The sequence below is a fragment of the Aptenodytes forsteri genome, unplaced genomic scaffold (genome assembly GCF_000699145.1).
Source record: "Aptenodytes forsteri isolate BGI_AS27 unplaced genomic scaffold, ASM69914v1 Scaffold1, whole genome shotgun sequence".
In the NCBI taxonomy this organism is placed as follows: Eukaryota; Metazoa; Chordata; class Aves; order Sphenisciformes; family Spheniscidae; genus Aptenodytes; species Aptenodytes forsteri.
This window is the reverse complement of record NW_008795035.1, coordinates 1634131-1649664: the sequence shown is the minus strand read 5'-3', so window position 1 is coordinate 1649664 and position 15534 is coordinate 1634131. Positions and strand designations below refer to the sequence as shown.

General features: G+C 36.4%; 1 protein-coding gene across 1 annotated transcript in view; it reads left to right on the top strand.

Annotated features, from left to right (window-relative positions):
- Positions 1-15534, top strand: part of DMXL2 (Dmx like 2) — a 48221-nt gene that overhangs the window by 14966 nt on the left and 17721 nt on the right. The window contains exons 15-27 of the mRNA XM_019471315.1: positions 1396-1513; positions 2270-2389; positions 2863-3090; positions 3821-5500; positions 5806-5916; positions 6733-6902; positions 8250-8347; positions 8508-8673; positions 9639-9903; positions 10652-11745; positions 12829-13020; positions 14633-14709; positions 15398-15528. Coding sequence (XP_019326860.1) covers positions 1396-1513; positions 2270-2389; positions 2863-3090; positions 3821-5500; positions 5806-5916; positions 6733-6902; positions 8250-8347; positions 8508-8673; positions 9639-9903; positions 10652-11745; positions 12829-13020; positions 14633-14709; positions 15398-15528 — 4450 coding nt within the window. The remainder of the gene's footprint in view (positions 1-1395; positions 1514-2269; positions 2390-2862; positions 3091-3820; positions 5501-5805; positions 5917-6732; positions 6903-8249; positions 8348-8507; positions 8674-9638; positions 9904-10651; positions 11746-12828; positions 13021-14632; positions 14710-15397; positions 15529-15534) is intronic.

Here is a 15534-nt window from a genome sequence, read left to right as displayed (position 1 = left end):
AATAAATGGTTAACTCTTTGAGGGTATCACTTAAAGGTTTTTAATAGCTTTGTCTGTTAATTAACCTAATCTGTTGAAAAGAGGGAAAAGAGATCACATTTCTCTATGGTGATAATGACTACCTTAAATTTTTGTGAATGTTGAGATACCTTGAATGTTTTAGTCAGACAACTTTTAGTTGCTAGGAGCTCAAAGCCTGTTGTTACAGTGTGATAATATTTTCTAAGCATAAATCTTGATGAAAACAAAACTTAACTACAGACTGGTTTACAAACCATCATAATTTAAAGGGGAAAAAAAAAAACAATCCCCCCAAACCCAAACAAACAAAAAGATGAACAACATTAAAAAAACCCCTCAAACCTAAAAACTAGACCTAACTATTCCAAAATGTAGGAATCATAGCCATGTATGACTTCAATTCTTTTGTCTTGTAAGACAAATTTTTATCTTTTAACTAATACAGACGTACATTTCAAACAATGAGGAGGTAGTATTATTACACCTTGTTCTTACAGTTATTTTGATCATACATGTTCCAGTGCTGTTTTCTGTTAGGAAGCAGCCTGTGAAAACTGTGTGTTTTACTATTTCTTAATTAGACATCTGGATGGTTTTGACTTATATAAAGAAGTATTTCTTTATTTGTCAATAAATTTCCATGTTTTTTAAGTATTAATTACATAGGATCTTCAATTTTAAGTTCAGATTTACAAAATATTTTTCTAGAACTTTTATAGATGAGTACAGGGAATAGTCTCTTTCCATGTTTATCTGGAAAAAGAGGGTGTTCTGCAGCATGAAAACTTAGCCATCACTGTCTTTGGGGGACATATTTTTCCTTGCCTGCAGGAAAGGATTTCACTGCCAGCAGCCTCCTTTGTAGAGAGGTGGAGGCACTGCAAAGAAATCTATTGCTGTCAGGAAGAACAGCTGTTGAGATATCAGAGAGAAGGAAAATCTGCAAATCGTTCCCTTTTTTTAGATTTCCCAAGTAATTCACTGCAGACGTGTCTTCCCACTGAAGAGGGATGAAAGTCCAAGAGGTTTTGCTAGTGTCATTTATTCAACACCTAAAGAAATAAAAACCAATCAGATACTAATTCAACAATTAGATACTAGTTAACAATTGCGGCAAAAATGTTATTACAGAATTTGTCTAGCATGGTAGATCTCAGTGACATTATTTGAATATGCAAACAATCGGTTCTAGAATATGCTGTTCTTAATATAAGAGGAAAATGTTTAGTTTTTCTGATGCATTAAAATAATTTTCAACATTATAAAAGAAAGTGATCCTCATCAGTAGCTAGATTACACAAAAATAATTGCATTAGTACAAAATGTTGCTAATACTGTTCTGGAAGCCTAACTATTGCTTAATGCATTTTTCAGTGTGGCTCAAACACACAATTGCTTCATGTCTTTCAAGAAGACTTCATTTTGGGATACAAACCACATAAGGAAGATGTGGAAGGGAAGGAAACGGAGATATTTTTCCAGCCGTCACAAGGTATAGCATAAAAATAACTAATACAAATGAAGTAGGTACCAAAAACGTTCTTAAAGAATATTGAAATCTAGCCGGCATATGCTAGTTTCCTTTTTAATGAGAATCTGCAGAATTCAGTAAAATGGCTGTTTCATGTTGCTCATATGAATTGTTGTTTACATGGCAATAGTATTAAACAAAGGCATTGTAATTTGCTTAGAGTGAAACGTCTTAACTTATATGACAAATTCTACTTTTCAAAATGGTGTGTGTTATATATATAAAAATGTGTACAAAACAGAAGTGTATTTTCTGCATCAATATGTAGTTCCAGGTGATAAGGTGAATATATCTGACTTCCACGTTAGTACAATAGAAAGTAACTGGGGAATTAGGCAGCAGACTTACAACTTTAAAAGGGAAAGGAAGAAAGCAGGCAGGTGGAAGAGTCTTTACAATCTAGCAAAATAGTTCAGACTGACTGGGAAGTCAAACACATCTAATAAATTAGATTTGCTACTAATACTCAAGGCTGTGTGTAAGTCAGTCTATCTCTTTATTTTTGTAATTCTTCTGTAGCCATGAGCAAACAAAATGTTGATTAAAAAAATGTTATTAATGGTACTGCTTGAATATTTTGTTTTATAATCAAGCAATTTCTTTCAAAGAGGAAAACAGGTTTTTTAGTATCAACAATTTTTAGAGAATCTTCTGTTACTGAAAATTAGTTATGTTGAACATAAACTTCATGATCGTGATAATATGTTTAAATTACAGGGTATCGTCCACCACCTTTCTCAGAAAAGTTCTACCTAGTAGTAATTGAAAAAGATAGTAATGGCTGCTCTGTTCTTCAGATGTGGGATCTTCATCTCAAATCTGTGCAAGCTTGTTTAGGTGAGTGAGTGACACTAATTTTCTTAGAGACAGATAATTTCTTTCATATTATTTAAAATAAAACTTAAAGCTTGGTGGTTTATTTTAAAACAAATTGTGTCACCTTTGTCAAGCAGAAGCCTCAAAGTCAGGAATCTTCGGAACAATTTATCAATGCAATAGAAGCAGTAAGATTCCTTACAAGCATTGGTTGCATTCTATACCAATAGCACTATAAAAATTTGTTGATAGCATGAGTAATGTACTTAAGCGCTGGATTCCTTATTTTAAACTATCAGTATTTCAGAATGTTATGGGTCTCTTAAAACGAATAGTCACAGCATGCAATAAAACTAATGCAGCCTGCACACATCATATATTTTCTGTGTAACTTAAGTACTGCTAAAAAATATAAATCTGATGACAGGATATTCATACCTTGTCCTTACTTATAAACAATTTTAACACTGTTGGCAATTTTTTTTTTTATATAGCAAAACCAACTGAAGCTACTTCATCAGAGAATAAGCTTAGTGTACCTGAGCAGAAGACTGTGGATTCTTCTCCAGATATATCACCTGGTATAAGTCCCATTCCACGATCTTCATCAATTGCTAATCTTCAGACTGCTAGTAAACTCATTCTGAGCTCCAGACTTGTGTATAGCCAACCTCTGGATCTTCCTGTTGGTGTAGAAGTAATAAGAGCAACGCCTTCAGCAGGTAAATTTAACATTTTTTTCTATCCAGTTGGTCCACTAATTTACCTCCTAGTTTATAGGATTGTATCTCCTCAGCTTATCACATTCTGATTTACTGATACGGGGAACATGGGACTAAAAAGGCTCTCTCAAATCATTGTGGCCATGTCATGTTACCCTTTCGTAAATGTATTTGAGTCCCCACAGGAAAGCTGTTCCTGGAACTTACTGCTCTAATAGTTGGAAACTTAACTTCTAGTCTTAATTTATTAATGAATGATTTATACCCGCTTGTTCATCTACCAGCACTAATGTGTTGGGTATATAGTGCTTTTTTTACCTGATGCACTTACACCTTCTTCTGTCTGTCTGTGTCTCTCCCCCTCCCCCCCCCCCCCGCTTCCCTCTTAGGTTTCATTTTGGTAGGCTGTATGATCCTAATCTTAACTTCCTTAATCTCATCTGATTAAGGCTTTGTATTCCTCTCATTATTCTAACAATCCTTCTCTGAATTAGTTCAGTTCCAGCTTATCTTCTTTGAATAGTGACCAGAAATGCAGACGATTAGTAATGTTCAAGCCGCAAGACTGTTACCAATCTTAATACATTTGCCCTTACCCAACTCCAAATTAGAAAAATAATACCAGGTTGTAAAGCGCTCTATCAGTAGTTAGACAGTGTTATGTCTGCCTTATTCATATAGGCATTCTACTTTATATTACTAAAAGTAAATATGTTTCTTCTGACTTCAGGTCACCTGAGTTCTTCATCAATATACCCAGTCTGCCTCGCACCTTATTTGATAGTAACATCATGTTCAGACAACAGAGTGCGGTTCTGGAGATGTACTGTAGAGACAAACCTAAACAGCAAACACGAAGAAAGGGAAACATATCACTGGAGAAAATGGCCTTTAATGAACGATGAAGGAGAAGACAACAGCAGTACAGTGAGCATAGTAGGAAGGCCAGTTGCCGTTAGCTGTTCTTACACAGGACGTCTTGCAGTAGCATACAAACAACCCATACAGCATAACGGTTTTGTTTCCAAAGAATTTTCCATGCATGTTTGTATACTTGAATGTGAGTCTACAGGAGGATCAGAATGGGTTTTGGAACAGACAATTCATCTGGATGATTTAGTTAAGGTTGGAAGTGTACTTGATTCAAGGGTCAGTGTAGACAGTAATTTATTTGTTTACAGTAAATCAGATGCTTTTCTGAATAAAGACAAATACCTGCTGCCCAGTATCAAGCATTTGGTGCATTTGGACTGGGTATCAAAAGAAGATGGTTCACATATATTAACAGTTGGAGTTGGTGCCAACATCTTCATGTACGGAAGACTTTCGGGAATTGTAACAGATCAAACTAGCAGCAAAGAGGGAGTAGCTGTCATTACTTTACCACTAGGTGGTAGCATAAAACAAGGTATAAAGTCAAAGTGGGTGTTGCTTAGGTCAATTGATTTGGTATCATCTGTAGATGGCACTCCTTCACTGCCTGTTTCTCTGTCCTGGGTGAGAGATGGTATACTGGTAGTGGGAATGGACTGTGAAATGCATGTTTATGCCCAGTGGAAACACGCTGTCAAGTTTGGTGATGGAGAAAGTGATGTTTTTACTACTGAAGACGCAACAACACAAGATCCACTCAAAACAAGCTTGATTGCGAAGAAGACCAGTGTAATTGATGGGGCAGGTATTGTGGATGATGTTTTTGGCACTCCAACTGTAATTCAGGATGGTGGCCTTTTTGAAGCTGCTCATGTTCTTTCACCTACTCTACCCCAGTATCATCCAACCCAGTTATTAGAACTTATGGATCTGGGTAAAGTTCGCCGAGCCAAAGCCATTCTATCACATTTAGTTAAATGTATTGCAGGAGAAGTTGCAATAGTTAAAGACACAGAAGCTGGAGAAGGAACTGGTCCTAAACGCCATCTTTCTCGCACCATTAGCGTAAGTGGCAGTACTGCAAAGGATACCATCACAGCTGGAAAAGATGGTACTCGAGACTACACAGAGATAGACTCAATTCCCCCACTGCCACTGTATGCACTGCTTGCTGCAGATCAAGATGCCACTTATGTTTCTGAAGAAACTTCTAAAATACCTCAGGGCTCTGAAGATCATGCTAAGAGAAAAACAGAGGATCAGTACTCAGATCTATTCCAGATTCAGCCTGTTACAACTGAAGACTTTATTGATTTCGAGCCTGAAAAGAGGGAGAGTAAATCCAAAGTTATTAACCTGTCGCAGTACGGTCCGACTTACTTTGGCCGAGAACATGCTAGTGTCCTGTCAAGCCACCTGATGCACTCAAGTCTGCCAGGCCTCACTCGACTGGAGCAGATGTTCCTTGTAGCTTTGGCAGACACTGTGGCCACAACAAGCACTGAACTAGATGAGAACAGAGATAAGAATTACTCAGGTTTGTAACAGACATGTTACTGAATTAACATTCTTGTTCTTCTCAGCAAAGGTAAACTTAGTCCTTGGGTATTTCGGGATGACAAAGCTGAAAGCTAGCATCAGTTATTCAGATTTGATACAGCAAGAAAGAAAAACACTTAAATACAAATCTCTACGTATATTTCATAGATAATAAATAACTGGTAGTTCAGGTTCTCAGCAAGTTTAGAAACATACATTCCTCACACACTGCATATGATAAGTTGTATATATGCCTCTTGTAGTCACCTGCATGTTCAAAAGTCAGTATTTTATATTTCACAGGAAGGGATACCTTAGATGAATGTGGCTTACGGTATTTGTTGGCTATGCGCTTGCACACCTGCCTTCTGACATCACTCCCACCTCTGTATCGAGTTCAGCTGCTTCACCAAGGTAATTCTTAGAGCGAAGTATTGCTTTCATTTGATCCACTTGAGCTGACAGGACCTGGTTGTGTTTGATTTAGAATATTATGATATTTCTATTATCTGCATGTTCATTTTAGATTATAACTATTCCATTAAGGCCCTTATCTTGCAAAGGCTTAGTATAGGCTTCCCTACATGCACTGTAAATACTAAAAAAAGTATAGCTCTAGAACAGAAGAAAGATTCTGCCCCATTCAGTTTGAGGCATGAATTTCCAAGCTCCCCAACCAGGGGATGTCCATAGGCAAGTTCCCCAACCAGGTAATGTACAGATTGTACATATATTTCATTGTTTCTGCTGGAAGAATGAAGATGTTGCTTTACATGAGCATGGCTTTACCTTACCTCAAAGATTATTTTCTTACCTTCATCACAGCAGGTTTTCGCCCCTTGCTCAATCTGAGTAAATGCAGTTGTGAAATACAGGAAAGTAAAGCAGTTACCACCTAAACAGCAGACAGAAAGGTTTCTGGCCCAGAATGGGTCTGCCTCTGTGATAACAGAATATTTTTCCTTCGGTCTTTCACCGTATAACTCTAGTACATATATGAATGGGGTACTGGAAAACGATGGAGGAAGCACTGAGGAGAGGACATCCCTAGTGAGCAAAAAGATATTTCAGCCGTTCCTTTAGCGGCTCTACTTCCCGTTGAGGGAAGTGGTCTCTCTCAGACCTGCCTAACTCGTGGGTTGGAGATCCCACTTTGCATCTCTGACATCTTCCATTTCTTATTAACAAGTCTTAATCTTCTGAATGTTATTATCTTACGTTATTGTCTAGGCCTATCTACTTGCCATTTTGCATGGGCTTTTCATTCTGAGGCTGAGGAGGAGTTGATCAATATGATTCCTGCTATCCAGAAGGGAGACCCACAGTGGTCTGAATTAAGAGCTATGGGTATTGGTTGGTGGGTCAGGAATATCAACACACTCCGAAGGTGCATTGAGAAGGTACTTTTTATTGCTTACAAATTATAGTTACGTGCTTTAGGTATGCCTTAACAGATACGCATGGTGACTTGTATATAGCAGATTCCTTTGCACTCCAGCCCAGCCAGGAGGCTGCATAACTAGTTTTTTTTTCTATGCCAACTGATGTTGGCAGTCCTGCCTTATAAATTCCATTATTCAATTTTAAGATATAATACAATTGATCTAGGGAAAAGCCGTTTCTGAAGCACCTAATTTCTCCTCCCCCCCCATATTTTACAGTATGTTAAAGATCATATTAAATACTCTATTTTAAGAAGAAACTTGTTTTCAGATATACGAGACAGTATATATCTGTAGATTAAACAGGGAATTATGCTTTGAGTTCAGTAGTGGGTTTTATTTAAGAAATAAATATATCTAAAAATATTAGTCAATAAAAACTATATAAAGGGTCTTTTTGCAAATTTTGTACTTTTTATAATGGAGTACTATAGAACAGAAAAGATCTGAACTGCAAGTTTTACTCTTCTGAAGAGTCACAAAATTACTATTTTATAGAAATATGCACCTATATTATGTAAAACCAAAATAACACCAAATCTCATTTGCATGCAGAGTTTTCTTATGGGAGGTCTAGTAATGGATAAAATGCAATATATTTTGGAGATAATATCTAAAACTGTTTCCCATAGCTACCAATGAGATTTAAACCCTTGCTTTAATAAGAATGTCAGCTTTCTTGTAACTTGAAGTTTGATGGATTTGAATAATTACTAGCTTTTGCTTTGAATTACAACAAATAATGCAGTCTCCGAAATGTGTGTAGAACAGAAGTACTTACTAGTTGACTAAATTGCCAAGTCATCTTGGCAATGTAAATGTAAAAATACATTTTAAAAAGTTACAGGATAGTCAAAGAATCCAGGAGCAAAACTTAATTATCCTAGTACTCCAAATCAAATGCAATTAAATCTCTGAGTCCTATACAAAAAACAAATGGTGTTCATTAAAGAAATACTTGTTTTAGCTTAAGTATATGTTAATAATGGATTGCAAGAGGAATTTCACCTAATAGTATGAGTTACTTAACACTTTTAAAGAAGAGATTTCTATTTGCACATTTGTAATGTCCCACTGTGGTTGAGAGGGGTTAATATCTGCAATAGTGCTGTTTTTCTGACTCTTAAGAACATTTACAGTGTAATGAGAGCTGTCATGTATGAATAAAACATTCTGACAGAAATTACTGTTGCTTTGTAGAAATAATAGTCACCTAGACCATCGTCCCCGACAGAGAACATATGTTATTTAGCTAAAAGCAGCCTTTATATTTTCAGTAATAACAGTAGGTTTTGTTTACTACAGGTTGCAAAAGCTTCATTCCAGAGGAACAATGATGCCTTAGATGCTGCACTTTTTTACCTTGCTATGAAGAAAAAGGCAGTGGTGTGGGGTCTATTTAGGTGAGTTCTGGTAACTAAGTTTGATTAAATCTTAATTGAACCAGGAATGCAAAGCAGAACTCATTCAAGATTAGATTTTAATTTAAAGTGAAGTTGTTCAAGTGATTGTATGCTAAGGTTATGTAATAAGTGGTTGTATACATTGCATTTCCTTATGCAGGTCCCAGCATGATGAAAAGATGACTGCCTTTTTCAGCCACAACTTCAGTGAAGATAGATGGCGCAAAGCTGCTTTAAAAAACGCTTTTGCTTTGTTGGGAAAACAACGCTTTGAACAATCAGCTGCATTTTTCTTGCTAGCAGGTTCACTGAAAGATGCTATAGAGGTATCCACTTTTGAGAAATTAAGTTTCAGTTTCTAATTTGACTTATGTAACTGCATCCTTACAAGCTGTTCTCTGCTGATGTTTTCACAAATTGTGGCAGCACAAATGGTATGACGTGACCCCCTTGTGCCCTGCAGACATACCATTTACCATTTTCACTACTGTGAAAAGCAGCTTGGAAGCTGATCTGAAGGCCAGAATAATTATTCAGATACATCAGTCCTCAGTGGAAGCACTCTTGGGAATACCAGTCATGACCCTTCTGGCAGAACTTTCTGTTTGATCAGCACAGTTAAGTTGCAGCACTCTGTTCAGCCTCCAGCTATTCTGCATGACCTATTGTTACAACATTAAGTAAAAAAAGAAGTCAGAGTTCTCTTCTGAAGCAGCCCTAGGATCTCTTTTTAGTGGAGCTGTGATGTTGCCTGCCACAAGGGAGGTGAGAGCTGTAAGCAGGATCATAACCTAAGCAGTACCTCTCAGGAGAGAATGGGAATTAGAATTAGTTATCCTGCCTATTTATATGCAGTATGTCTGCCTGTACCTGAGAACGTAAAGAATTTTCCTCGGAGATGTAATTCTGCAGATGAGACAGTGTGACGAATATCTTACCAATGATGTATTAACATTAAAGTTGGAAGTTATGTTTATTCTACTAGGTAGAATAAAAATAAACATCTTTACTTCTGCCATATTAATTTTTGACATGCTGATTCACTGCTATGCATATCATAATTCCTGAAATAGAAGAAAGTACACCTCTTTCCAAACACAGAAGAAAATGTTACTTAGATAGATCTCAGTCACCACATTTTTGACCCAAAGATGAATATATACTTCAAAGAACAGATATGATGAGAAAAAATGTATCTGTTCTGTAAACATATATTGCTCTTCATTTCACTGTTATTTTAAAGAACTATCTTTCCCTCATACAGCAACCTTTTCCTCACTTCTTATTGTAGGTGTGCCTTGAGAAAATGGAAGACATCCAGTTGGCTATGGTTATTGCTCGTTTATATGAATCAGAGTTTGAAACCTCTGTCACATACACCTCCATTCTTTATGAAAAGATTTTGGGTTGCCGTAAGGATGGAGCTGGATTCAGCTGTACTAAATTGCATTCTGATCCATTTCTGAGAAGCATTGCATACTGGATAATGAAAGATTACACTAGAGCACTGGACACGTTATTGGAACAAACACCTAAAGATGATGATGAAAACCCGGGTAAGGGAAAAACATTAGTGTGATGGGACAAACTTACTAAGACAAAGTAGAGAAAGAGAAATACTTTCTGTGTATGTATGCAGTCCCTTCTCCTGAGATGCCATTATGCTGAAATCATTAATTGGCTTATGTACTGGCCCGTTCAATTTCTACTTCTTCTTAAAAATAAAAAAAAAAATTAAAAAAATTCCAATTTCTCCCAAGGACTTGTCTCCAACCCCCCAATACCAAACTTAATTCTGCTGTCAGATAAGCTCAGGAGGACCTTCTTTGTTTGGTACTTTCCTACAGTATCTCTCTACTACTGAATGCTGACTAGATTATTCCAATGGACTTAAATTCTCATTGTTGCTTCTAGGAATTAGCAGTGTTCTATCAGGATTTCCTATCCTGTCTATTCCGAGATTAATGTTAAATGGCAGGTGGCTACATAGGTTTCTGTGTCATATTCCCTCCCTTGGGGAAATCTCTACCTGGCTGATCATCTCAGTGTTTTTTAGGCTTAGCTGAGCAGAATATAGCAGTGAGGCAAATGAGAGAATTTAGTATCTTTCTACTCATGCAGCTCATACCTTTAATCTTTCTGTGGGGAATAAGCAATTCTTTCATTTTGTTGTGGCAACTAGACCCAAAACTGTCTTTGTTTTTGTGTCTTGAGAAATCTCTGTAATGCAGGAAATACTGCAAAACAGAATAATACCATTTTAAAGCCATTTTCAATAGATGTCATATCTGTTTAATTCCTTAGTTATCGTCAAGTCGTGCAATCCTGTGGTGTTCAGTTTTTACAATTATCTTCGGACCCACCCTTTGCTCATCCGAAGATACTTCAGCTCACCAGAAGGAACTTTGGCCACCTTAGGTCTAAAAACTGAGAAAAGCTTTGTTGATAAAATTAATCTTATAGAAAGAAAATTATTCTTCACTACTGCAAATGCTCATTTTAAAGTAGGCTGCCCTGTACTAGCTCTTGAAGTCCTTTCCAAAATTCCAAAAGTAAGAAAAAAGTCTACTGTAGCTACAGAGAAAGATTCATCTAGTCCTCCAATACAGGCTGGTGTTTCAGATTCCAAAGCCCTAAGGGATGGTGCTGGAAGTGGTGATATAGACTGGTCAAAGCCAATTTCAACTTCCTTGGAAAATACTGTTGCATCTTCAGCACAATTTGACTGGAGTCAACCAGCAGTAAAATTTGATGATGAGCCCCTTACTCTTGATTGGGGCGAGGACAAAAATGGGTCAGACGAAGAGGACAAGGATGTTGGTATAATGATGAAAAACTCAAAATCTGATTCTAAGAATGGAGATGATGATGAGGGAGTCTTAGACGCCAACATCCCACAACTACCACATGGGGAGATTTCTGATGCAGGAGACACTGAGGTTGATGTTATTGCTGAACAACTGAAGTTCAGAGCCTGTCTGAAGATCCTTATGACTGAACTGAGAACTTTGGCTACGGGTTATGAAGTAGACGGAGGAAAGCTCAGATTTCAGCTGTACAACTGGCTTGAAAAAGAGATTGCCGCTATGCATGAAATATGCAACCATGACGCAGGGGGCAAAGACTATTGTAAAACATATACCAAAGTAAATGGGGATCTACTTGATCACGACGATATTATGGATAAGCCAGACATCGGTTCATATGAACGGCACCAGATAGAAAGACGTAGGTTACAAGCAAAACGAGAACATGCTGAAAGACGAAAGTGGTGGCTGCAGAAGAACCAAGCTCTTCTAAGAGTTTTTCTAAGTTATTGTAGTCTTCATGGGGCACAAGGTGGTGGTTTAGCATCTGTAAGAATGGAGCTGAAGTTCTTGCTGCAAGAGTCACAGCAGGTAAATTCAACTAATTTCTATTCACAAGCATGAACAGTTCTGGACTACCAGTTTTGTCAAATGCTTAAGTTTGTACCTAGATAGATGCTGCTTCTGTTCTGCAAGTCTAATGGTCAAGATCATTTTAATATTCTTGGAGAAAGAACTTGGTATTTAAGTGTGCTGCTTTTGCACATCCTGATTAGTTGGATCTTAAGAATCTGTTATATAACATTGAGGATTAGGCTACCTATAATTATGGAATATAAATGTTGCTGTTTATATTATAGCTGCAGCATTATATGTGTGTTCCAATGAAATTATAATTTTGATCACAATATTCGGGGTACCTATATAAAATTAAATTCACAGTTGCTGAAATACGACAAAATCTCATTCCCTAGACCTCTACACATCATGCAAGGGAGCTACAAAGAATGGGATCTTAGCTGCAAGGCTCAACAAATAATACCAAGTCAGACAGGGTAGCGTTCCCTTTTACTATATTATGGCATACAAAAAGATATTTTCCAGCAAATGTTAATGACTAACCTGAGCTACAGCAGATAATCTGATACTGGGCAAGTCATTTAACTTGCTCGAGTCCTAGATTTCTCACATTTCAAATGGGAGCAGTAGACAACTGTTTTGGTGGTACTAGGCTTAGCACATACTTTTAAGAATAAAAAAAAAAATTCTGTTCGTTTCCACTTGAGAAACTCCGATTAGTGCAAATTTGACTTTTGTTATTAAACTCAGACCAGTGAGGATTATGTCAACTTATATTACTGCAAGTGCATTTTTAGTTGGTGTTTCTTAATAGACAATCCCAACGCTTCCTAATGAACTACATAAAAATACTCTTCCTGCACTAAATCAAAAAGTGTTCCTGCAAACTTGGCTATCAGGTCTGATCCATGTTATTGTAGTAACTAAGAACTTACTTTTGACATCAGTCACAGTAAAATGTTGTCTGTACTGAGTGGACAGCAGTGGAAGAAGATAAATAACCCTGGAAGAACACTTAAGATGTAAAGTTATTATTTTTTTAAAACTTTTTTTCTCAAAGCAATAATTTTAAATACAATCTTTTCTTTTAAACAGGAAACTACTGTAAAACAACTTCAGTCTCCACTTCCATTACCCACAACACTACCGTTGCTTTCTGCAAGCATAGCATCCACAAAAACTGTGATAGCTAATCCTGTGCTGTATTTAAACAACCACATCCATGATATTCTTTACACTATTGTGCAGATGAAATCACCGCCACATCCTAATTTTGAAGATGTCAAGGTAATTAAAAGCTTTCAGGAAATGCTACATGATTTTTTCTAAAATGGGGAGCATGCAAAAAATAAAATGCAGTGTTTGAGTTAACTTTTCAACACTTACCCTTTCCCAATACTGACCTTCTCCCTTAAGTCTGGCGAACTGAAAATGCTAGTTAACCACTTGCTTTCTGACATCTTTTTGAATCCCTTTCATCCAAATTCTGGTCATTCTCAGGACACTATTCCAAATGTGAATGCTCACTAAAACACTGAATTCTTGGCTCTTAAAACAACACGATCATCTAAGTTAACTAATTATTATCGTTCTGGTCAAATCCTGTAGGGAAATTAATGAAAGTAGAGATGGGGGACTGTAAGTTACGTTATAATCTTCTATTAATATAGATATTTTAAACCTTACTCTAGCGCAAATTTCCTCAAGTGTACTGGTTTTTAAGGAATTGTGGTGAATTTCTTTATCTGACGCCATACTCAGGGGTGAATAAATTCTGGTCAGATTCAGTAAATGGGGGGGGGAAGCCGAAGAGCCTGAGACTATGACACAGTTAGTAAGAAGCTAAATCATTATTTTGTACATTTAGATCAGTGTTCAAATTCATTAAATTAATTTGAATTTCTATTGACTAAATGGAAGTAGGGAAAAATTAGGAAACTAAATGGGTTGTCCCACTGCCAGGCAGTTAACGTTTCTAAAACTGTAACCCAAGCTCATTTACATATCATTTTCTCTTGTATCAGTTGACTCCTTTTCCATCCTGCATTATGCCACAGCAAGCATCTTTCTTACTCTAAAAACCTCATACTTCACATGCATTTTCTTTTAAAAGAGAATTCGGAAAGAAGAGCTGACACTTCCTAACTGCAAACCAACTAGTTAGATAATTCATAGCTTTAATCTAAGGTCTAGCATTTGATTAAATGGAAAGATGGTAGGAAAAGATGGAAATGAACACAGGGGTGGGTTTAAAAAAGTTTACGTTTTTAACAGTTTGACAGTATCATTTTCTTCACACTGTGGATTTCATCGGACTTTCCAAGAAATCCTCACATTTCTTCTGTTTAAGAACTGGAGCGTTTCTGTTGCATTGTGAGGCAATAACGGAGTATTATTCTTGTTACTCCTGGAGACTTCTGGAAATGTATAAGCATGTAACTGCAGTAAAGAAGATATTATAGATCAAACAATCATACAATGATTACACAAAATTTTGTATTTTATGCATATTGAGCAACTGCTACTACATTGAACTGCGATGTTATGTAATACGGCTTCCAGGAACCGTTCTATCAAATTCATTATCATAACAGGGCATACTTAATCACTCCTTCAGTATACTCATTCATGGCAGCAGTTCTATATTAGAATAAAGTTAATTATCTTGACATAATATTAGAAGGTTTTGACTGCAATCAAAGGAAAATCACAACTGCTTGTTCAAGATCAAAGTACTGTATTGTAAACTTAAAGTAACATTCAGTTACTATTTCCTGCACTTGGTTTAAAACTAGAAGATTCCTGCATAACACGTTTCCAACACTGTTTAGAAAGAATTGTAGTTTACTCACCTTTTACCTGTAACTTATGTATAGCTTATTGGCTCTTTTTGTTTTAGGTGTACACACTTCATTCTTTAGCAGCTTCACTTTCTGCATCCATTTATCAAGCACTATGTGACAGCCACAGCTACAGGTAAAAATGGAAGTTTCCTTACAGTCCTACATTTGGCGTATACTTTGTGTATACAAAATGGAAATTCTTCATGCATGTGTCTAAAAAGGGGATTAAATATCTGTATATGGGTATAGATAGATACACAGTTTACACATTGCTAGCTTTGATATGCCAGATCAGTTTTACACAGACAAAATAACACCAGTCATTCAGATTTTTTCCAATAAATAATAGGAAAATCTGGTGTCACTCTCATTTGGGATGCTTCTGAAAAATATTTGAATGCTGTTTGTTTTCCACAGAAAGTTCATTGCTGAATAGGAGTGCAGGGGAAACATTTGAGCCTAACTGAAGTCAGGTTTCAGGCAGTTTGTATTCCAAAATGGAACTGGAAGAGAATGCTGTAAAAATATTTTAAAAAATTCTTCAGAACAAATATGTAATAAAATTTTTGAAAAAGCCTTTTTAATATCTGGAGCTAGAAACATAACATATTAAAATCGATAATGCCACATGGAAACATTTAAAGTTTTAATAAAAAAATGTATTTTGTATACCATAAAATTAAAAAATTCTTGACTTAGTCCTATAGAATTTTAAACGTTGCATTTTCTGATTAAAATGAGAAGCATGTATATATACAATACTTTATTACAAAAATATTCTAAAATCCTTTCTCATCAGAAAAAAATTAATTTGTATTTAGCAGTCAAACAGAAGCGAATCAGTTTACAGGGATGGTTTATCAAGGACTGCTTTTGAGTGATCGACGCAGACTGAGGACAGAAAGTATTGAAGAGCATGCAACTCCAAACTCGTCTCCTGCTCAGTGGCCTGGTGAGG